Here is a 15,233-nt window from a genome sequence, read left to right on the forward strand (position 1 = left end):
ATTTGAAATGACAATAGAGGTGTCCTCATACTACATAGTAATTTGCTGGTTTTCATATGTTTACTTCTTCATACACCCCATAGATATGTGATCATTTATTAATAAATTAGTAGAAATGTCACCCTTTTTTTTTGGTTAAGTCATGTGATGGGAATTGATGGATGTTGTACATGCATTTATGTGGAAGGACCACAGAAAGATGGACTAATAAAACGTAATGGAGACTTCTCGCACCGTGCAGTGCATGGTCGGTCCTCGGGTCCCTTTTATCGTCTTATCAATTATTATTCATTTGAAAAAAAAAAAAAAAAAACTTTGTACGTATTATTATTGTCCACATAAATGGTAAGAGTTTTGTCGGCTCTTTTTTTTTTTTTTTTTTTTGTAATTATTATTTTAAAGATTTTGATAATTTAATATTAAAATTTTGTATTTGGACAATTGTTTACTTTTTTAAATAACAAGTATCTTGTGGTTTAATGATATTATTCTTACCATTTCAAATAGAATGTCACATGTTTAAGTCCGATTCAAAGAAAGAGTGGTATATTGTATTGCGGAAAATAGGATCCAAAAGAGAAGAATGATACAAAGTTTATTTCAATTGGATCTTTTTATCCATATCTTAAATTAAATTTCAGCCATATCTACAGGTCAGGCTTCAACTCTTTTGGAGAGCACGCAGCGTAGATATGAAATGATCCATTGCTTGTAGGGAAGACCCTTTGCTGGTTTCATCTTCTCTCACGGCTGCTCTAATCAACTCCCCAATCCCAACTGCCTTTTCCTTCATTTCCATTCCTTTTTTGCTATCCAACACAACATCTATAACCCTCTTCACATCACTTCTCAGGATGGTGCTTTGAACCCCCTTTGTTAGCTCTATGCACACCCCCATTTCCTCCATCATCATCTTTGAATTAAAGGCCTGCTCGCCCGCCATTGGCCACCCAATGATGGGCACTCCTTGGCTCAAACTTTCAATGGTGGAATTCCATCCACAGTGGCTCAAGAATGCTCCTGTTGATTTGTGGCAAAGAATCTCCAGTTGAGGTGCCCAAGAATGGATTAGAAGTCCCTGCTTTTTCCCTGCCATTCTCTCTGTAAACCCTTCTGGCAACCATTCTGATTTGAATTCCCCTTTTATGTCAAATCCTATAGGTGGCCTGATCACCCAAATGAATGGCTTTCCACTATCTTCCAAACCCAAAGCCAGTGCCATCATCTGTGAAGCACTGATAGTGTTTTGGGAACCAAACGAAATGTAGAGAACAGAGCCTTCAGAATGCATGTCTAGCCATTCTATGCACTTCTCCGGGGACAATCCGTGATCTTTCCCCGAACGTCTCCCAATGATACGCGAACCCTTGTTAATCATCGCCGGAGGGAGAAAAGGGCCGATGCACCAAACCGGAAGTTTAGTAAACTTCCCCAGTGCATCTGAGCCTAGAGGCTCAATTTCCTTCACTGTATTACATAACCATCCAGTACTCTCTAAGCTACCCGCTACAATAGACCCAAACACCTTCGACCAGGAATCTTCGCCATTTGCAGCTCTCATGAAAGCGTGGAGGCGAGAGACGTTAAATCGACAGGAATCGGGAAACGCCGGCATGGTAAACTCGCCGTCGTCGTCGCCGGCGGCGAGATGCGGGAGATCTCGCCAGATGGACATAAAGCACGTGGTGCCGTAGGCTCCGGCAGTTGAGAACCCTACATTCACCGTCCCGCAAGACCTGGCCACTTCGCGCACCCATCCAATGAACACGTCGGAGATTATGCAGAGAGGAGGCTTTCCATCTTTAGCGGAAATATCGGAGATGAAGTTGCGAAAAGGTTCCTTGAGGGCTACCGTGGATCGCACGATATTGATCATTTGGTGCAAGGGCAAGCCCTCTGTGTTCTCTGCGCCGGGCGGTAAGCCATGGTCGGCGCCGTTGAACGGCAGCGCCACCAATCGGATTTCTGGATCATCAATGTAGGAGGTGAGATATTGGACGTTGAGAGGAGTGGTAACGATGGTGAGTTTGAAGCCAGTTGTTTGTTTGATTTTCTTAGCTAAACCCAAGAATGGAATCATATGGCCATGTGCCATGAACGGCAGCATCACTATGTGTTCTGCACACTCTGAGCCACCCATTTCTTATGTGTATGGCTAATGGCTTCCAACTATGTAAGCCTTGGAGGACATGTTGAAATACATAACACATTCGTAGTTATTACTACGTATTAGGCTTTCCGTAGTTAATCGATTTAAACCAACAAAGTTAATAAACAATTCAGAAAATTAAACTTAAAACTTTATAATTATTAAGTCCAATCAACTTAATTCGGTATATCTCAGACGAGAACATATTATGTTTATACAATTATATACGTACTTTTTATCAAATTATTTATTGTATATTAATGTGATATGTTGTTATTATTATTATTTTTTTTTTTGGTTTACATAACCTAATCATGTTCCAAGCAGGTCGATATGTTTTATTATTATTATTATTATTATTTACTCGTGATTCTTTATAATTTAGTATTTGTTATCTACTTTTTTATTTTTTTTTAGCCCAAAAAATCAATGTTCCACTATGAGAAATTAATTTTATGACTATCTATTTGAAATGACAATAGAGGTGTCCTCATACTACATAGTAATTTGCTGGTTTTCATATGTTTACTTCTTCATACACCCCATAGATATGTGATCATTTATTAATAAATTAGTAGAAATGTCACCCTTTTTTTTTGGTTAAGTCATGTGATGGGAATTGATGGATGTTGTACATGCATTTATGTGGAAGGACCACAGAAAGATGGACTAATAAAACGTAATGGAGACTTCTCGCACCGTGCAGTGCATGGTCGGTCCTCGGGTCCCTTTTATCGTCTTATCAATTATTATTCATTTGAAAAAAAAAAAAAAAAAACTTTGTACGTATTATTATTGTCCACATAAATGGTAAGAGTTTTGTCGGTTTTTTTTTTTTTTTTTTTTTTGTAATTATTATTTTAAAGATTTTGATAATTTAATATTAAAATTTTGTATTTGGACAATTGTTTACTTTTTTAAATAACAAGTATCTTGTGGTTTAATGATATTATTCTTACCATTTCAAATAGAATGTCACATGTTTAAGTCCGATTCAAAGAAAGAGTGGTATATTGTATTGCGGAAAATAGGATCCAAAAGAGAAGAATGATACAAAGTTTATTTCAATTGGATCTTTTTATCCATATCTTAAATTAAATTTCAGCCATATCTACAGGTCAGGCTTCAACTCTTTTGGAGAGCACGCAGCGTAGATATGAAATGATCCATTGCTTGTAGGGAAGACCCTTTGCTGGTTTCATCTTCTCTCACGGCTGCTCTAATCAACTCCCCAATCCCAACTGCCTTTTCCTTCATTTCCATTCCTTTTTTGCTATCCAACACAACATCTATAACCCTCTTCACATCACTTCTCAGGATGGTGCTTTGAACCCCCTTTGTTAGCTCTATGCACACCCCCATTTCCTCCATCATCATCTTTGAATTAAAGGCCTGCTCGCCCGCCATTGGCCACCCAATGATGGGCACTCCTTGGCTCAAACTTTCAATGGTGGAATTCCATCCACAGTGGCTCAAGAATGCCCCTGTTGATTTGTGGCAAAGAATCTCCAGTTGAGGTGCCCAAGAATGGATTAAAAGTCCCTGCTTTTTCCCTGTAAACCCTTCTGGCAACCATTCTGATTTGAATTCCCCTTTTATGTCAAATCCTATAGGTGGCCTGATGACCCAAATGAATGGCTTTCCACTGTCTTCCAAACCCAAAGCCAGCCAGTGCCATCATCTGTGAAGCACTGATAGTGTTCTGTGAACCAAACGAAATGTAAAGAACAGAGCCCTCAGAATGCATGTCTAGCCATTCTATGCATTTCTCCGGGGACAATCCGTGATCTTTCCCACTCCGTTTCCCAGTCATAATCGAACCCTTGTTTAGCATTGCCGGAGGGAGAAAAGGTCCGATGCACCAAACCGGAAGGTTAATACACTTCCCAAGTGCATCTGCGCCTAGAGGCTCAATTTCCTTCACTGTGTTACACAACCATCCAATAGACTCGAAACAACCCGAGATAGTAGACCGAAACACCCTCGACCACGAATCCTCACCGTTTGCAGCTCTCAGGAAAGGGTGAAGCTGAGAAGCGTTAAACCCACAGGAATCGGGAAACGCCGGCATGGAAAACTCCCCCTCCTCGCCGGCGGCGAGATGCGGGAGGTCTCGCAAGATGGACATATAGCACGCGCTGCCGTAAGCCCCGGAAGTCGAGAACCCCACGTTCACCGTCCCACAAGACTTCGCCACTTCGCTCGCCCATCCCATGAACACGTCGGATATTAAGCACAGAGGAGGCTTTCCATCTTTAGCGATAATTTCGGAGATGAAATTGCGCAAAGGGTCCTTGAGGGCAAGCGTGGACTGCACCATATTAAACATGTGGTGCAAAGGCAATGCCTCTGTGTTCTCTGCGCCGGGCGGCAAGCCATGGTCGGCGCCGTTAAACGGCAGGGCCACCAATCGGATTTCTGGATCGTCAATGCAGGAGGCGAGATATTGGACGTTGAGAGGAGTGGTAACGAGGGTGAGTTTGAAAGGTGTTGTTTGCTTGATTTTCTTAGCTAAACCCAAGAATGGAATCATATGGCCGTGTGCCATGAACGGCAGCATCACTATGTGTTCTACACATTCTGACCCGCCCATTTCTACTGTGTATCAGTAGATATGGTTGAAATATATAAGACATTATTTGTAGTTATAAACTGCATTTATAGTTGACAAATTTTGTCGGTGACTATGAAAACTCCGGCAACCCAATTTTGCACGTGTAATCTTACTCATGATCTAAGCCAGCATTTTATCAATTTTTTTTTTTTTTTAGAAAAAGATAGCATTTTATCAATTTAATAACTTTACCAACTTGGGTACTGTTGATCATTGATAATGCTACCTCTGTCCCATTTAATAACTTTACCAACTAACTCTATTACATTGAGATTCAATCTCATGACTTCCTATATGCAAGAATCATTACATGCCAGTCATGCACAAAGTGTTTAGCAATCAAGAATAATAATATACTTATGCATATTTGTAACACAGTTTTTTTTTGAAGGGATTTGTAACACAGTTTTTACTCTTTGCTAATGTAATTCACTATTATTATTTTTTTTTAAAAAAATAAATAAATTCAATCGATCAATACAAGAGACGAGGAACTACAAAGATATTGATAGTTAACATTGAGACGACTTCGCTTCTATGCAAAGAGATAAGGATCGTTTGGAGCTCGATTTGATAGTGTTGAGTTTATTATATGTTGGTTTGCAAATTTTGATTTGCTAATAGTTGTAGTTTTCGGTAGATATTTTATTCGCTAATGTGTTATGTTGATATGTGTATTGTAAATTTTAGATGGTATATATGTGGAAGCAATGTGTTAATAATGTATGTGGTGTGTGAATTTGGAACTTTATTATAAAGATCCTTTTCATATGTGTTGTTGTGGTCCGTGGTGGGTAAACAATGTGTGAATGCTTGGTCCGTCTCCGTAGTTGGTAATGGATACATGGTGTGCGTGTTTTAGTGGTCTCTAAAAGTATTTTTTTTTTTTCCAGATGTATAATAACACGGTTGTTGTTGTGGTCTCAACTATACTATGAACTGTATTATTACTACTTTATACACTAGACAATTGAGCATTTCTAGAATCAGGCACAACTTTTTAAAAATTGAAAAAAGAATAATATTATACACTAGACAACTGAGCATTACTACTGCTTTATTATTATGGTCTAACAATAAAGTTGGTCCACACTAAAATGTCTGTATATTTTGTTGTTATATGATGTTTGAAGTAGCTGAGTTAATACTTCATCATGGAGATAGCTTTGGAAAAAAAAATCTTAAATTGTCATATATAAATAGTGAGGTAGAAGTCATTAATATTGACCCAGATAAGGTTTCAATCCTCACCTAATGAATATATATTAAAGAGGACATAAGTGCTTGGATCATCAATGCAAGAGGCGAGATATTGAACGTTGAGAGGAGTCAATCGTTATATCATGGACGGCGTCGTTTCTTTAAGTAAAGAAACGGTTACCATCTTAACGGAGCCCCGTAAATGAAACTACAGTTTATCTAAAATAAAACTGCCTCACATTTGTTTTTATATTATCAAATGAAACTGTAGTTGAATTGGAATGAAATTGCAGTGTATATAAAATGAAACTGGATAACAGTTTCACATATTTGACTGTATATTGTCCAATGAAACTGTAGTTATATCAAAATGATACTGTAATTGTGGTGTAATGATACTATATTGCATATAAAATGAAACTGAATAACAGTTTTACATATTTGAGTGTATAATGTCGAATGAAACTGTAGTTATATCGGCATGAAACTGCAGTGTATATAAAATGAAACCGAATATGTTACACAATTAGAGCTACTTTACTCATAATGACGCGTACAAATGCGATTTATTTTCATTAAAAGAAACGGCACCGTTTTGAACCATGGTCCACGGTATAATTTGCTGAGAGGAGTGGTAACGAGGGTGAGTTTGAAAAAATAATATAACCACTACTTTGTAGGTAATGATATTATAAAAAATATTTATGTGGTAGGACCACTGGAAGGCGGAGTATTAAATTTTGAAAAATAACCCCCTCCCCCTCCCTCCTCTATATATAATTCTTATGTGAAAATTTGTTCTCAATTTTACATGAAAAATGACATTTTTTCCCCCTATGTTATGTGCGTATAACACTTTTCCCCCCTGAGTTATTAAAGTGACAGTTTTTTTCTCTCAATTATTTTTAGAGTGATAGTTTTCTCCCCTATAATGTTAAATTGACATTTTTGCCCTTAAAAATAGCTATTTCATTTATTTGTATTCTCCAACCAATTATTACTAATATGTATGGAAGATCAAGGTTCAATACAAACCTAATTGAACACTGTAGCAATCGAACCTAAATAATATGGACGGTTACGGTTACGATTCATAACCGAAAAAATAAAATAAAATAATTGTTGGATTTAGACTATTTTTAAATAAGAAATAAAATTATAAAAATAAATAAATAACTATGTTTTGATTGGCGGTTCAAAATCAAAATTGGAACCGAACCGTACAAATTTATCAAAATAAATGTTTGGTCATTTTCACTATATATGACTATTGTTCAGTACCGATTCACGGTTCAACAATTATTTTATTTTATTTTTGGGTTCTGAATCGTAACTAGAACCGTCCATACTATTTCGGTATGATTGCTACAGTGTTTGGTTAGGTTCGAACCGAATCGTGATCATCCATACATATAAGTAATAATTTGTTGGAGAATGAAAAATAAATGAAATAGTTATTTTAAGGACAAAAATGTCAATTTAACATTTTAGGGGGGAAAAGTGCTACGGTTCAACAATTATTTTATTTTATTTTTGGGTTCTGAATCGTAACTAGAACCGTCCATACTATTTCGGTATGATTGCTACAGTGTTTGGTTAGGTTCGAACCGAATCGTGATCATCCATACATATAAGTAATAATTTGTTGGAGAATGAAAAATAAATGAAATAGTTATTTTAAGGACAAAAATGTCAATTTAACATTTTAGGGGGGAAAAGTGCTATATGCACATAACATATAGGGAGAAAAGTGCCATTTTCCATAATTTTACATTTAAAAAACATCAGACAACTTATATCATATTTTTTAAAAATAGTGTTATTTTCATAATTATCACAAATTTTACTAAGCAAATTTGAACACTAAAATATGAAAATTTCAAAATATGAACAATAATGTATATTGTCAAATGAAATTGTAGTAAACTTAAAATGATACAGTACATTGGTATTGGTATAATGAAACTAGTGTGTGTGTAAAATGAAACTGAAAACAAAGCAATATTATCAAATGAAACTGAAATGTAATTAAAATGATACTTACTTTATGGACCACACTATGACATAGACCATGGTCCATAGTAAAATTTGCCTACTGCCTAACATCAAACTAAGGGTTATTATGTCATGGACCCGGGTCCACATTTCAATGTGGACTTGGTCTATATTCACAATTTTAGAACTCTATGTTCATAATTTAAGAACTCTATATTCACAATTTTAAATCTCAATATACAAAATTACAGAACTCAATATTCACAATTCCAGAACTCTATATTCACAAATTTTGAACTTTATATTCATAATTTTTGAATTCTATATTCACAATTACAGAACTCTATATTTACAATTTCATTACTCTATTTTTACAATTACAGAACTCTATATTCAATAGTATAATACAATTTTTGAATCTATGTTTATAATTTTTTAACTCTATATTCACAAAATATTCCAGACGCGTGTTTTGGACATGAGTTCACCAAAGTGGACGCATAATTTGCCCAAACTTAAGGTTCCTCTAATGGGCTGTAAGAGTTTGTGCGTAATGCGTTGGCCCAAATATTAGGGCCTTTTAGATCAACGTATTGGACTTAATTGAATTGTTATGAAAAACAAGCCCGCGATGCGGTCCGACCCGTATCAGTTGAATGGCCAAATTCCCCCAATTTGAATTTAGCGGAGAAACGTAGAAGAAGTCAATTCGTTCCCTCTCAAAAAGTCAGAATCGTCTTCTCCACTCTTCCACTCAGAAACACAACAGCGCAAGAGAAGAAAGAAGTTCCCATTTTCGTTTCTTCGTAGCTAAGGATTAAGCAATCGATGGAACTGGACCCCGATGATGTGTTTCGCGACGAAGAAGACGACCCCGACGGTGAATTCTATCAGGTTCTTCCCACTTCTCACTATCTGCAATATTTTCCTGTTAACTATACCAATGCGGAATTTTGCGCCGTGCTCTTTTGCATACACAGGAGAGAGATGCTACGAAGGAACTGTTGGTATACATCGTGGATGCTTCCCCTAAAATGTTCTCAACTACTTCTCCCGCGGTTAGTTTCTCTACATGTACGCACACATTTTTAGTGGTATGCATGTTGGTGAAGAATTTCGCCATTGGAGGGAGTAATGTTCTTTCATCTTTGTGCTAAAATGTTTGTTTTAGTTTAAAACTTGGCATATATAAATGGAGGACTAGATAAAATGACCATGTACAACACATTTCTAGTACTAGTGTTCTGTCGAGAGTGGTTGAACTCTTCTCCAGTTACATTTATTCAAATGGAGTTAATATATTTTCTAAGCTGCTGGCACGGGCAGGTGTGTATGTGTTCTTCCTTTTCCTTTTCCGGCAGTATGCACTGTAGTGCATGTACCCCCAAAAATTGATTTCCCCAACTAGACCTCGAGCCTTCAGAAATTTGTACAGTTTAGCATATAAAGAAAGCACTATTATAGTATGACCATGCATATTAAACTTGTACAGTTGACTATTCTCCCACATTGTGTGACATTGCACTTCATAAGCTTGTGTTAGGAAATGACATTTTTAGCAGTGAGCAGTCCTGCATGTTGCTCCTTTGGGCTGAAAGGACAATGAAGGAGCTCTTGAGTAACCTTGAGTGAGTTCCTTTAGCAAATGATATATATATATATATATATATATATATATATATATATATATATATATATATATATATATATTCACTTTCTAGTGTATTAGTTCAAAAGCTAAGAGAATATATCTCGTGACATATTTTCCATTCTAAGCATGTTTTTTGTTATATAATTTTGAATGTTAACAAGATATGTTTTGCCTATTAGTGTTGGCAGTAGGAATGATTTCATAAATGTAATTTCCCTGGTTGTTTATTGTAACAGCTATTGTAACACTGGATTGATTTAATAATGTTCAATTTCTTACAGATGTCATTGGTTATTTTTAATCACATTTCATTTCTTAAATCAACATGTTTACTAAAAGACATTACATTGTACCTCATAGCACCTTGACTTGTGTGAACACTTTGTGCATAAGGTTTTCTAACTTATCCTTGGTTGCAGGAAGATGAAAAAGAAGCAAGCCATTTTGAAATTGCTGTTAATTGTATTGCGCAGTCCCTCAGAACTCAAATAATCAACAGGTCGTATGACGAAGTTGCAATATGCTTCTATAACACTGTAAGCTATTGATATCCTCATAAAACTACAACACTTGTGTTTCTTAAGTGATGCAGGTAAAAAAAGTTGCCAGGCTAACTCTCTATCTGTAATCCCCCTTCCAATTAGGATGTGTTTATTGTTTACTTTAATTATTTATACCAACCAGTGGCTAATTCAAGATTTTGAATGAATGGGGGAGCACTTGTTAATTTAAATACTTCAAAAGTTGAGTGAAGAAATATTATTATAAATTATGTGGGTATTTAATAGTTTTGAAATAATTTTACATAAATATATTATCATTTGCCGAAGTTGAGTGGGGGTTATCATTAAGTGGAAAAATTAATGAAATCTTGAAAATAAACTGAAAGTTCAGCAGGAACGCCGAACATGGCCGCTTGATCTCACCATAGCTTCTCCATTGGAGATGGATATTTATTTCATTGAGTATGTTGAAATGCCTGTCCATGCAAATTCTAACAGTAAAAAGTACGCATGTAGCAGTGCTTATAAAATCGCTGTTATCTAGAAATTGTTATTTTACAACCATTCTTCAGTCAAAGTGCTTTAGTCTTTCCTAACATAGTTTCTCGCTGTCACTCTGTTTCAGAGGGAAAAGAAGAACTTGCAGGACTTGAATTGTGTCTATGTATACAATGTCCCGGAACGGGATGATTTGGACAGACCAACGGCAAGACTTATAAAAGAATTTGATCACATAGAAGGTAGTTCACAACTACCTTTGCGTAGATTTTTAGATTTCAAGTTATAGTGTTTTGTGGTTAGTTGAAGAAGGCAATGGTAAATGGTATAGATCTTGCAACAATCATATCATCAAAGTCAAACACCAGCACCCAAGAATTTGAAAAAAACCCTCTATCTTTGACTGCTTAAACATTGGCCTGTGCAATTTTTCTCATTCAAACCCATTCCCTATGGTAACTTTGTATTCATATTATTGCATTGTGGCTTTGTAAGCTTATTCAGCTCTGAGCTGTTATATGGTTGCAGAAAGATTTAGTAAAGAAATTGGGAGTAAATATGGCATTGAACCTGGATCTCGTGACAATTCACTTTACAGTGCTCTTTGGGTTGCCCAGGCTCTTCTCCGCAAAGGGCAAGTGTTTCTCTTCTTGCTTTACTTGCTTCCTTATCTTTAATGGTGCATGCTTTTCAATTAAATTTTTTTTTTTTTGGAGTGATAATAGTTCTTAAACCATTTCAGATCTGCAAAAACTGCTGACAAAAGAATTCTCTTATTTACAAATGAAGATGACCCTTTTGGCTGTGTCAAAGGAGTGATAAAAGCTGATATGATGAGAACAACCTTTCAACGAGCCAAAGTATGGTACATTTACTACAGCAGATTATCACTCTGTCATTGGTTAATCAAATTATCATAATGAACTATATTTCTAGAAATAACTGAAAATATGTGATGGATCTGTTCTATAACTAGAAAATTCTCCATGGATAATAGAAAATAGAAAATTGAGTTTTCTTTTTCAAAATGAACTCTTCTCTAATTTGAAGAGCAGAAAATGGAAAACACTGCCTTCCAACTTAACAAAGGAATTTGGAAAACATTTCAGTAAATGCCATTTTTTTTTGTTCTATTAATTCTCCAAATTTCTAACACAGTAACACATGTGAATCTTCATTCTTGACCACCATCACCTACCTACCCACAAGGGCCACTGACACTACCACAAGCCTATCCCATCCTACCACAACTATCCACCCACCTCCACTTATTATCACTGTCACTACTCACTACTAGTAGTAATCCAACATCTTTGCTCTCTCATCACTATCATTACCCGTTGCTCATCCTGAATCTACTTGTGATTGTCGACACCAATAACTATGGCATACCATGTACTATCCAGTATCCACTACAAGTGATTGGTTGCAGACTGTTCGTACAATAAAAAATCAAGATTTCATCCACCCATAAGTTCAAACTTATATTTCATTTTGGTATTTAGATAGATAATAGATTTTTAATCTACCTGAGCATTTTTTATATCTAAAATAATTTTGGACCTATAATATAACATGATGTCTATTTTTGCCCAATACCATTTCTCCATACCACTCACGCTCATATTTTTACATGAAAGCAATTGGACTTCAAAATAAATTCATTTAAAAAAAATTGAAAACAATTTGGTTTGAACATGCTTTCTAGCTTTTCAATGGGGAAAAAAACTTGAAAATTTTTAGAAAATTGGAAGTGGGGAAAAAATTAGCATTTATGCAAATAAATAGCCCTGGCATATTTCTCCCTCTTTGCTACTGGATATTTCATAGTATTAGCAAACTCAGAGCTCTATCTGTCTCTTTTTCAGGATGCTCAAGATCTTGGCATATCAATTGAACTTCTTCCCTTAAGTAGGCCCGATGAAGATTTCAATGTTTCCATTTTCTATGCTGTATGTTCCAGTTTTTAAATTTCAAGATGCAATTTTATTTATCCACATCTAATTCAATGTCTTTTGCACTTAGGAGATGCTTGGTTTAGAGGATGATGAACTTGATCAGTTTAAGGCATTGACAGGAGAAAGGTATGCATGTCATAAATATTCCAAACTTCATTACACCCGACCCCTGCCTAGTCATTTGGAGTATTGAGGGGAAGACACAGTAGTGAGAATACATCATCATTCGTGTGTTATACTTAATGATGGGGCATATGGATCACAGAATGGATAATTCAGTCTTCTTTATTTGTTTTATTGCTGGTGTTTTGATTTGAAGCATTTTGATTTACCCATACTTCAGTTGATAACATTCTTTACCAGATTGTGTATCTACACATATTTTCTTATTTATTCTGAGAAATGATGGACCACAGAGTGGCTAATTCAGGCTTGCCTTTTATTTGGTTTGTCTGGCTTGCTGATTTAAAGCGTTTCTTTTTAGATGGTTCCATACTTCTGTTGAATACATACTTGACAAGAATGTATCTACACATACTTTCTATTATGAGAATGCAAACATGTCATCATATTATTAAGATGTGTGGACAATAACAATCTTGAAATGTTTTCCGTAAAACTTTAGAGCAGCTTTGGTGGTGATACATCTTATTATATGCTCACAGGCCAGAATTTCCCTTGGTTACTTGTCTGTACTTCTATTGTAACTTGTAAATAACTATTTTCTAAATATCAGATTTGAAGATCTGAAGGACCAATTAAGAAAGCGTTTATTCAAGAAGCGCAAAGTTCGAAGAATTCAGTTTATAATTACAAATGGTTTATCTATAGAACTGAATACATATGCTTTAATCCGTCCAACCAATCCAGGTCTGATTTTTATTTCTTCATAGTTTCGTGGACCAAATATCTTCAAGATAATCGATAACTAATTTATTTTCTTCTTTCTCAGGGACTATTACTTGGCTTGATTCTGTCTCTAACCTTCCTATAAAGGTAATCAATCTTAATGTCTTCTATTCTCACAAACTAGAATACAAGATCAAACTTTGGCCTTGAGATGATGATTTTAAATGAATCAAAATGAACAGCAGTCTCTGGACGGGGTAAACAATGTGTAATTTAATAAAGCTGTGGTTAATTGGCTTCCTCTAGTCTGTCTTTGTTTATTTATGGGCAACTGGGCAAGATAGAACAAATCAAGGATGTAATTGTCAAATTTTCTTAAGTGACTACTGATCATTCACTTGTTCTCATATTCTACGTTTGATGTCTTGAGCATTACTAGTTTGCTAACAAATACAATACTCAATTTTTAATTACTTGGTGACTTCGTTTAACAATGATCTATAGGTCTGTTGATCTCATTGTCTTAACACCTTTGTGATTCTTACCATTTTGCTTCTGCTGCATCTCTTGCTATTGGTTGTGTGGCTGTAGTATTGCACAATTTATTTGACTGTTTTTAATTTAAACTTCAAATGACATTGAACTGATGAAGCACATATATCTGTTTCTAATCCAGTTCTGATTTTAGTTTACAAATAACCTGTTGCAGGCTGAAAAAGCCTTATTCTGCGGGGATACTGGTACAGTGATACAAGAGCCACCTAAGCGCGTTCAACCGTACAAAAAGTCAGTTTCTTGCATGTCTATTACTTGTTTTCTTGTTCCATTTAAAATGAAAGAAGATTATATTGCATATTGTTTCTATTACTTGCTTCTTAGTTTCAGTTTCACTTCTTTTAGCTTATCTTTTCAGTAAAACATTTTTCTTTTCCCTTTTCTTTTGATTCAGTGAAAATATCATGTTCTCAGTTGATGAAATTTCAGAAATAAAGAGAGTTTCTACTGGACATCTTCGTCTCCTTGGATTCAAACCATTGAGTTGTCTAAAGGATTATCACAACTTGAGGCCATCAACATTTGTCTTCCCTAGTGATGAGGTCAAAAGTTAATTCTTTTATACTGCTTAAGTTTGCACAAGCTTAACTGCCTTATGGCATTTAGTTGTTCTATAGTTTGCAAGGTCTATACTCTATAGTTCTTTCCATGCACATACCCCCATACCTTTTAAAATACCAGAGTTAGCCAGTGTAGTTGAGTTAGAAGATATAATAGAAAATGCACTTTTCAGTCCTAGTGATTTTTCCAAGCATGTATAGAATTCCAGTAAAATCATTTGTTATCTGAAGCATGGATAACCATGTTACCCTTCAAATGCTACTTTAGCCACAAGTACATCATATTTCATTCAATTATATTGTTTCTGGTTTCATATCCTGTCAAATTATTATGGAAAGTATGAAATTGTTGGTCTTGGAAATCTTAGATGTGGCACACTCCTGTTTAACTGTACTCCTTATTGAATAAGCAGTAAATGATGCAAACTTGATCAATTGAATTTATGGTGAATTTCAACATCTGACATTTGTTTACGAGTCCTAAACTCCTAATTCAATCTTGAGCAAAGAGGGATGTGTAATATGTTCCCTACTGAGTCGTTAATTTGTCTCGGGTGCTTTTTACGTAATAAATTGGAATAAATTAGTTATCCCCAGTAACTAGTTTCTTTCAAGGAACCTTGCTCTTGTATTATATTTGGGTGTTTGGATATTGAATAGCAATCGGCTTTTTGACACCCCACCCCCCCCCCCCCCCCCCC

The 15,233-nt window shown here is 35.6% G+C and overlaps 2 protein-coding genes and 1 pseudogene across 2 annotated transcripts in view; 1 reads left to right on the forward strand and 2 right to left on the reverse strand.

Moving 5' to 3' along the window:
• Positions 1-529: 529 nt before the first annotated feature.
• Positions 530-2,167, reverse strand: LOC116019216 (UDP-glycosyltransferase 92A1-like). Its single transcript, XM_031259366.1, has one exon. It carries the CDS (start codon positions 2,138-2,140, stop codon positions 662-664), a length of 1,479 nt encoding a protein of 492 aa, XP_031115226.1. The 5' UTR covers positions 2,141-2,167; the 3' UTR covers positions 530-661.
• A 975-nt stretch (positions 2,168-3,142) lies between these two features.
• LOC116020317 lies at positions 3,143-4,760 on the reverse strand (annotated as a pseudogene).
• A 3,907-nt stretch (positions 4,761-8,667) lies between these two features.
• Positions 8,668-15,233, forward strand: part of LOC116015115 (ATP-dependent DNA helicase 2 subunit KU70) — a 10,659-nt gene continuing 4,093 nt past the window's right edge. The window contains exons 1-12 of the mRNA XM_031255130.1: positions 8,668-8,852; positions 8,939-9,016; positions 10,029-10,145; positions 10,738-10,852; positions 11,139-11,244; positions 11,353-11,470; positions 12,479-12,562; positions 12,636-12,694; positions 13,305-13,438; positions 13,521-13,564; positions 14,127-14,203; positions 14,367-14,514. Coding sequence (XP_031110990.1) covers positions 8,787-8,852; positions 8,939-9,016; positions 10,029-10,145; positions 10,738-10,852; positions 11,139-11,244; positions 11,353-11,470; positions 12,479-12,562; positions 12,636-12,694; positions 13,305-13,438; positions 13,521-13,564; positions 14,127-14,203; positions 14,367-14,514 — 1,146 coding nt within the window. The 5' untranslated portion in view covers positions 8,668-8,786. The remainder of the gene's footprint in view (positions 8,853-8,938; positions 9,017-10,028; positions 10,146-10,737; positions 10,853-11,138; positions 11,245-11,352; positions 11,471-12,478; positions 12,563-12,635; positions 12,695-13,304; positions 13,439-13,520; positions 13,565-14,126; positions 14,204-14,366; positions 14,515-15,233) is intronic.

Source organism: Ipomoea triloba, chromosome 1 (assembly GCF_003576645.1).
Source record: "Ipomoea triloba cultivar NCNSP0323 chromosome 1, ASM357664v1".
NCBI lineage: Eukaryota > Viridiplantae > Streptophyta > Magnoliopsida > Solanales > Convolvulaceae > Ipomoea > Ipomoea triloba.

Excerpts from the sequence above, each read along its gene's own strand:
- LOC116019216 (XM_031259366.1), bottom strand. The coding sequence starts at position 2,140 with ATGGGTGGCTCAGAGTGTGCAGAACACATAGTGATGCTGCCGTTCATG.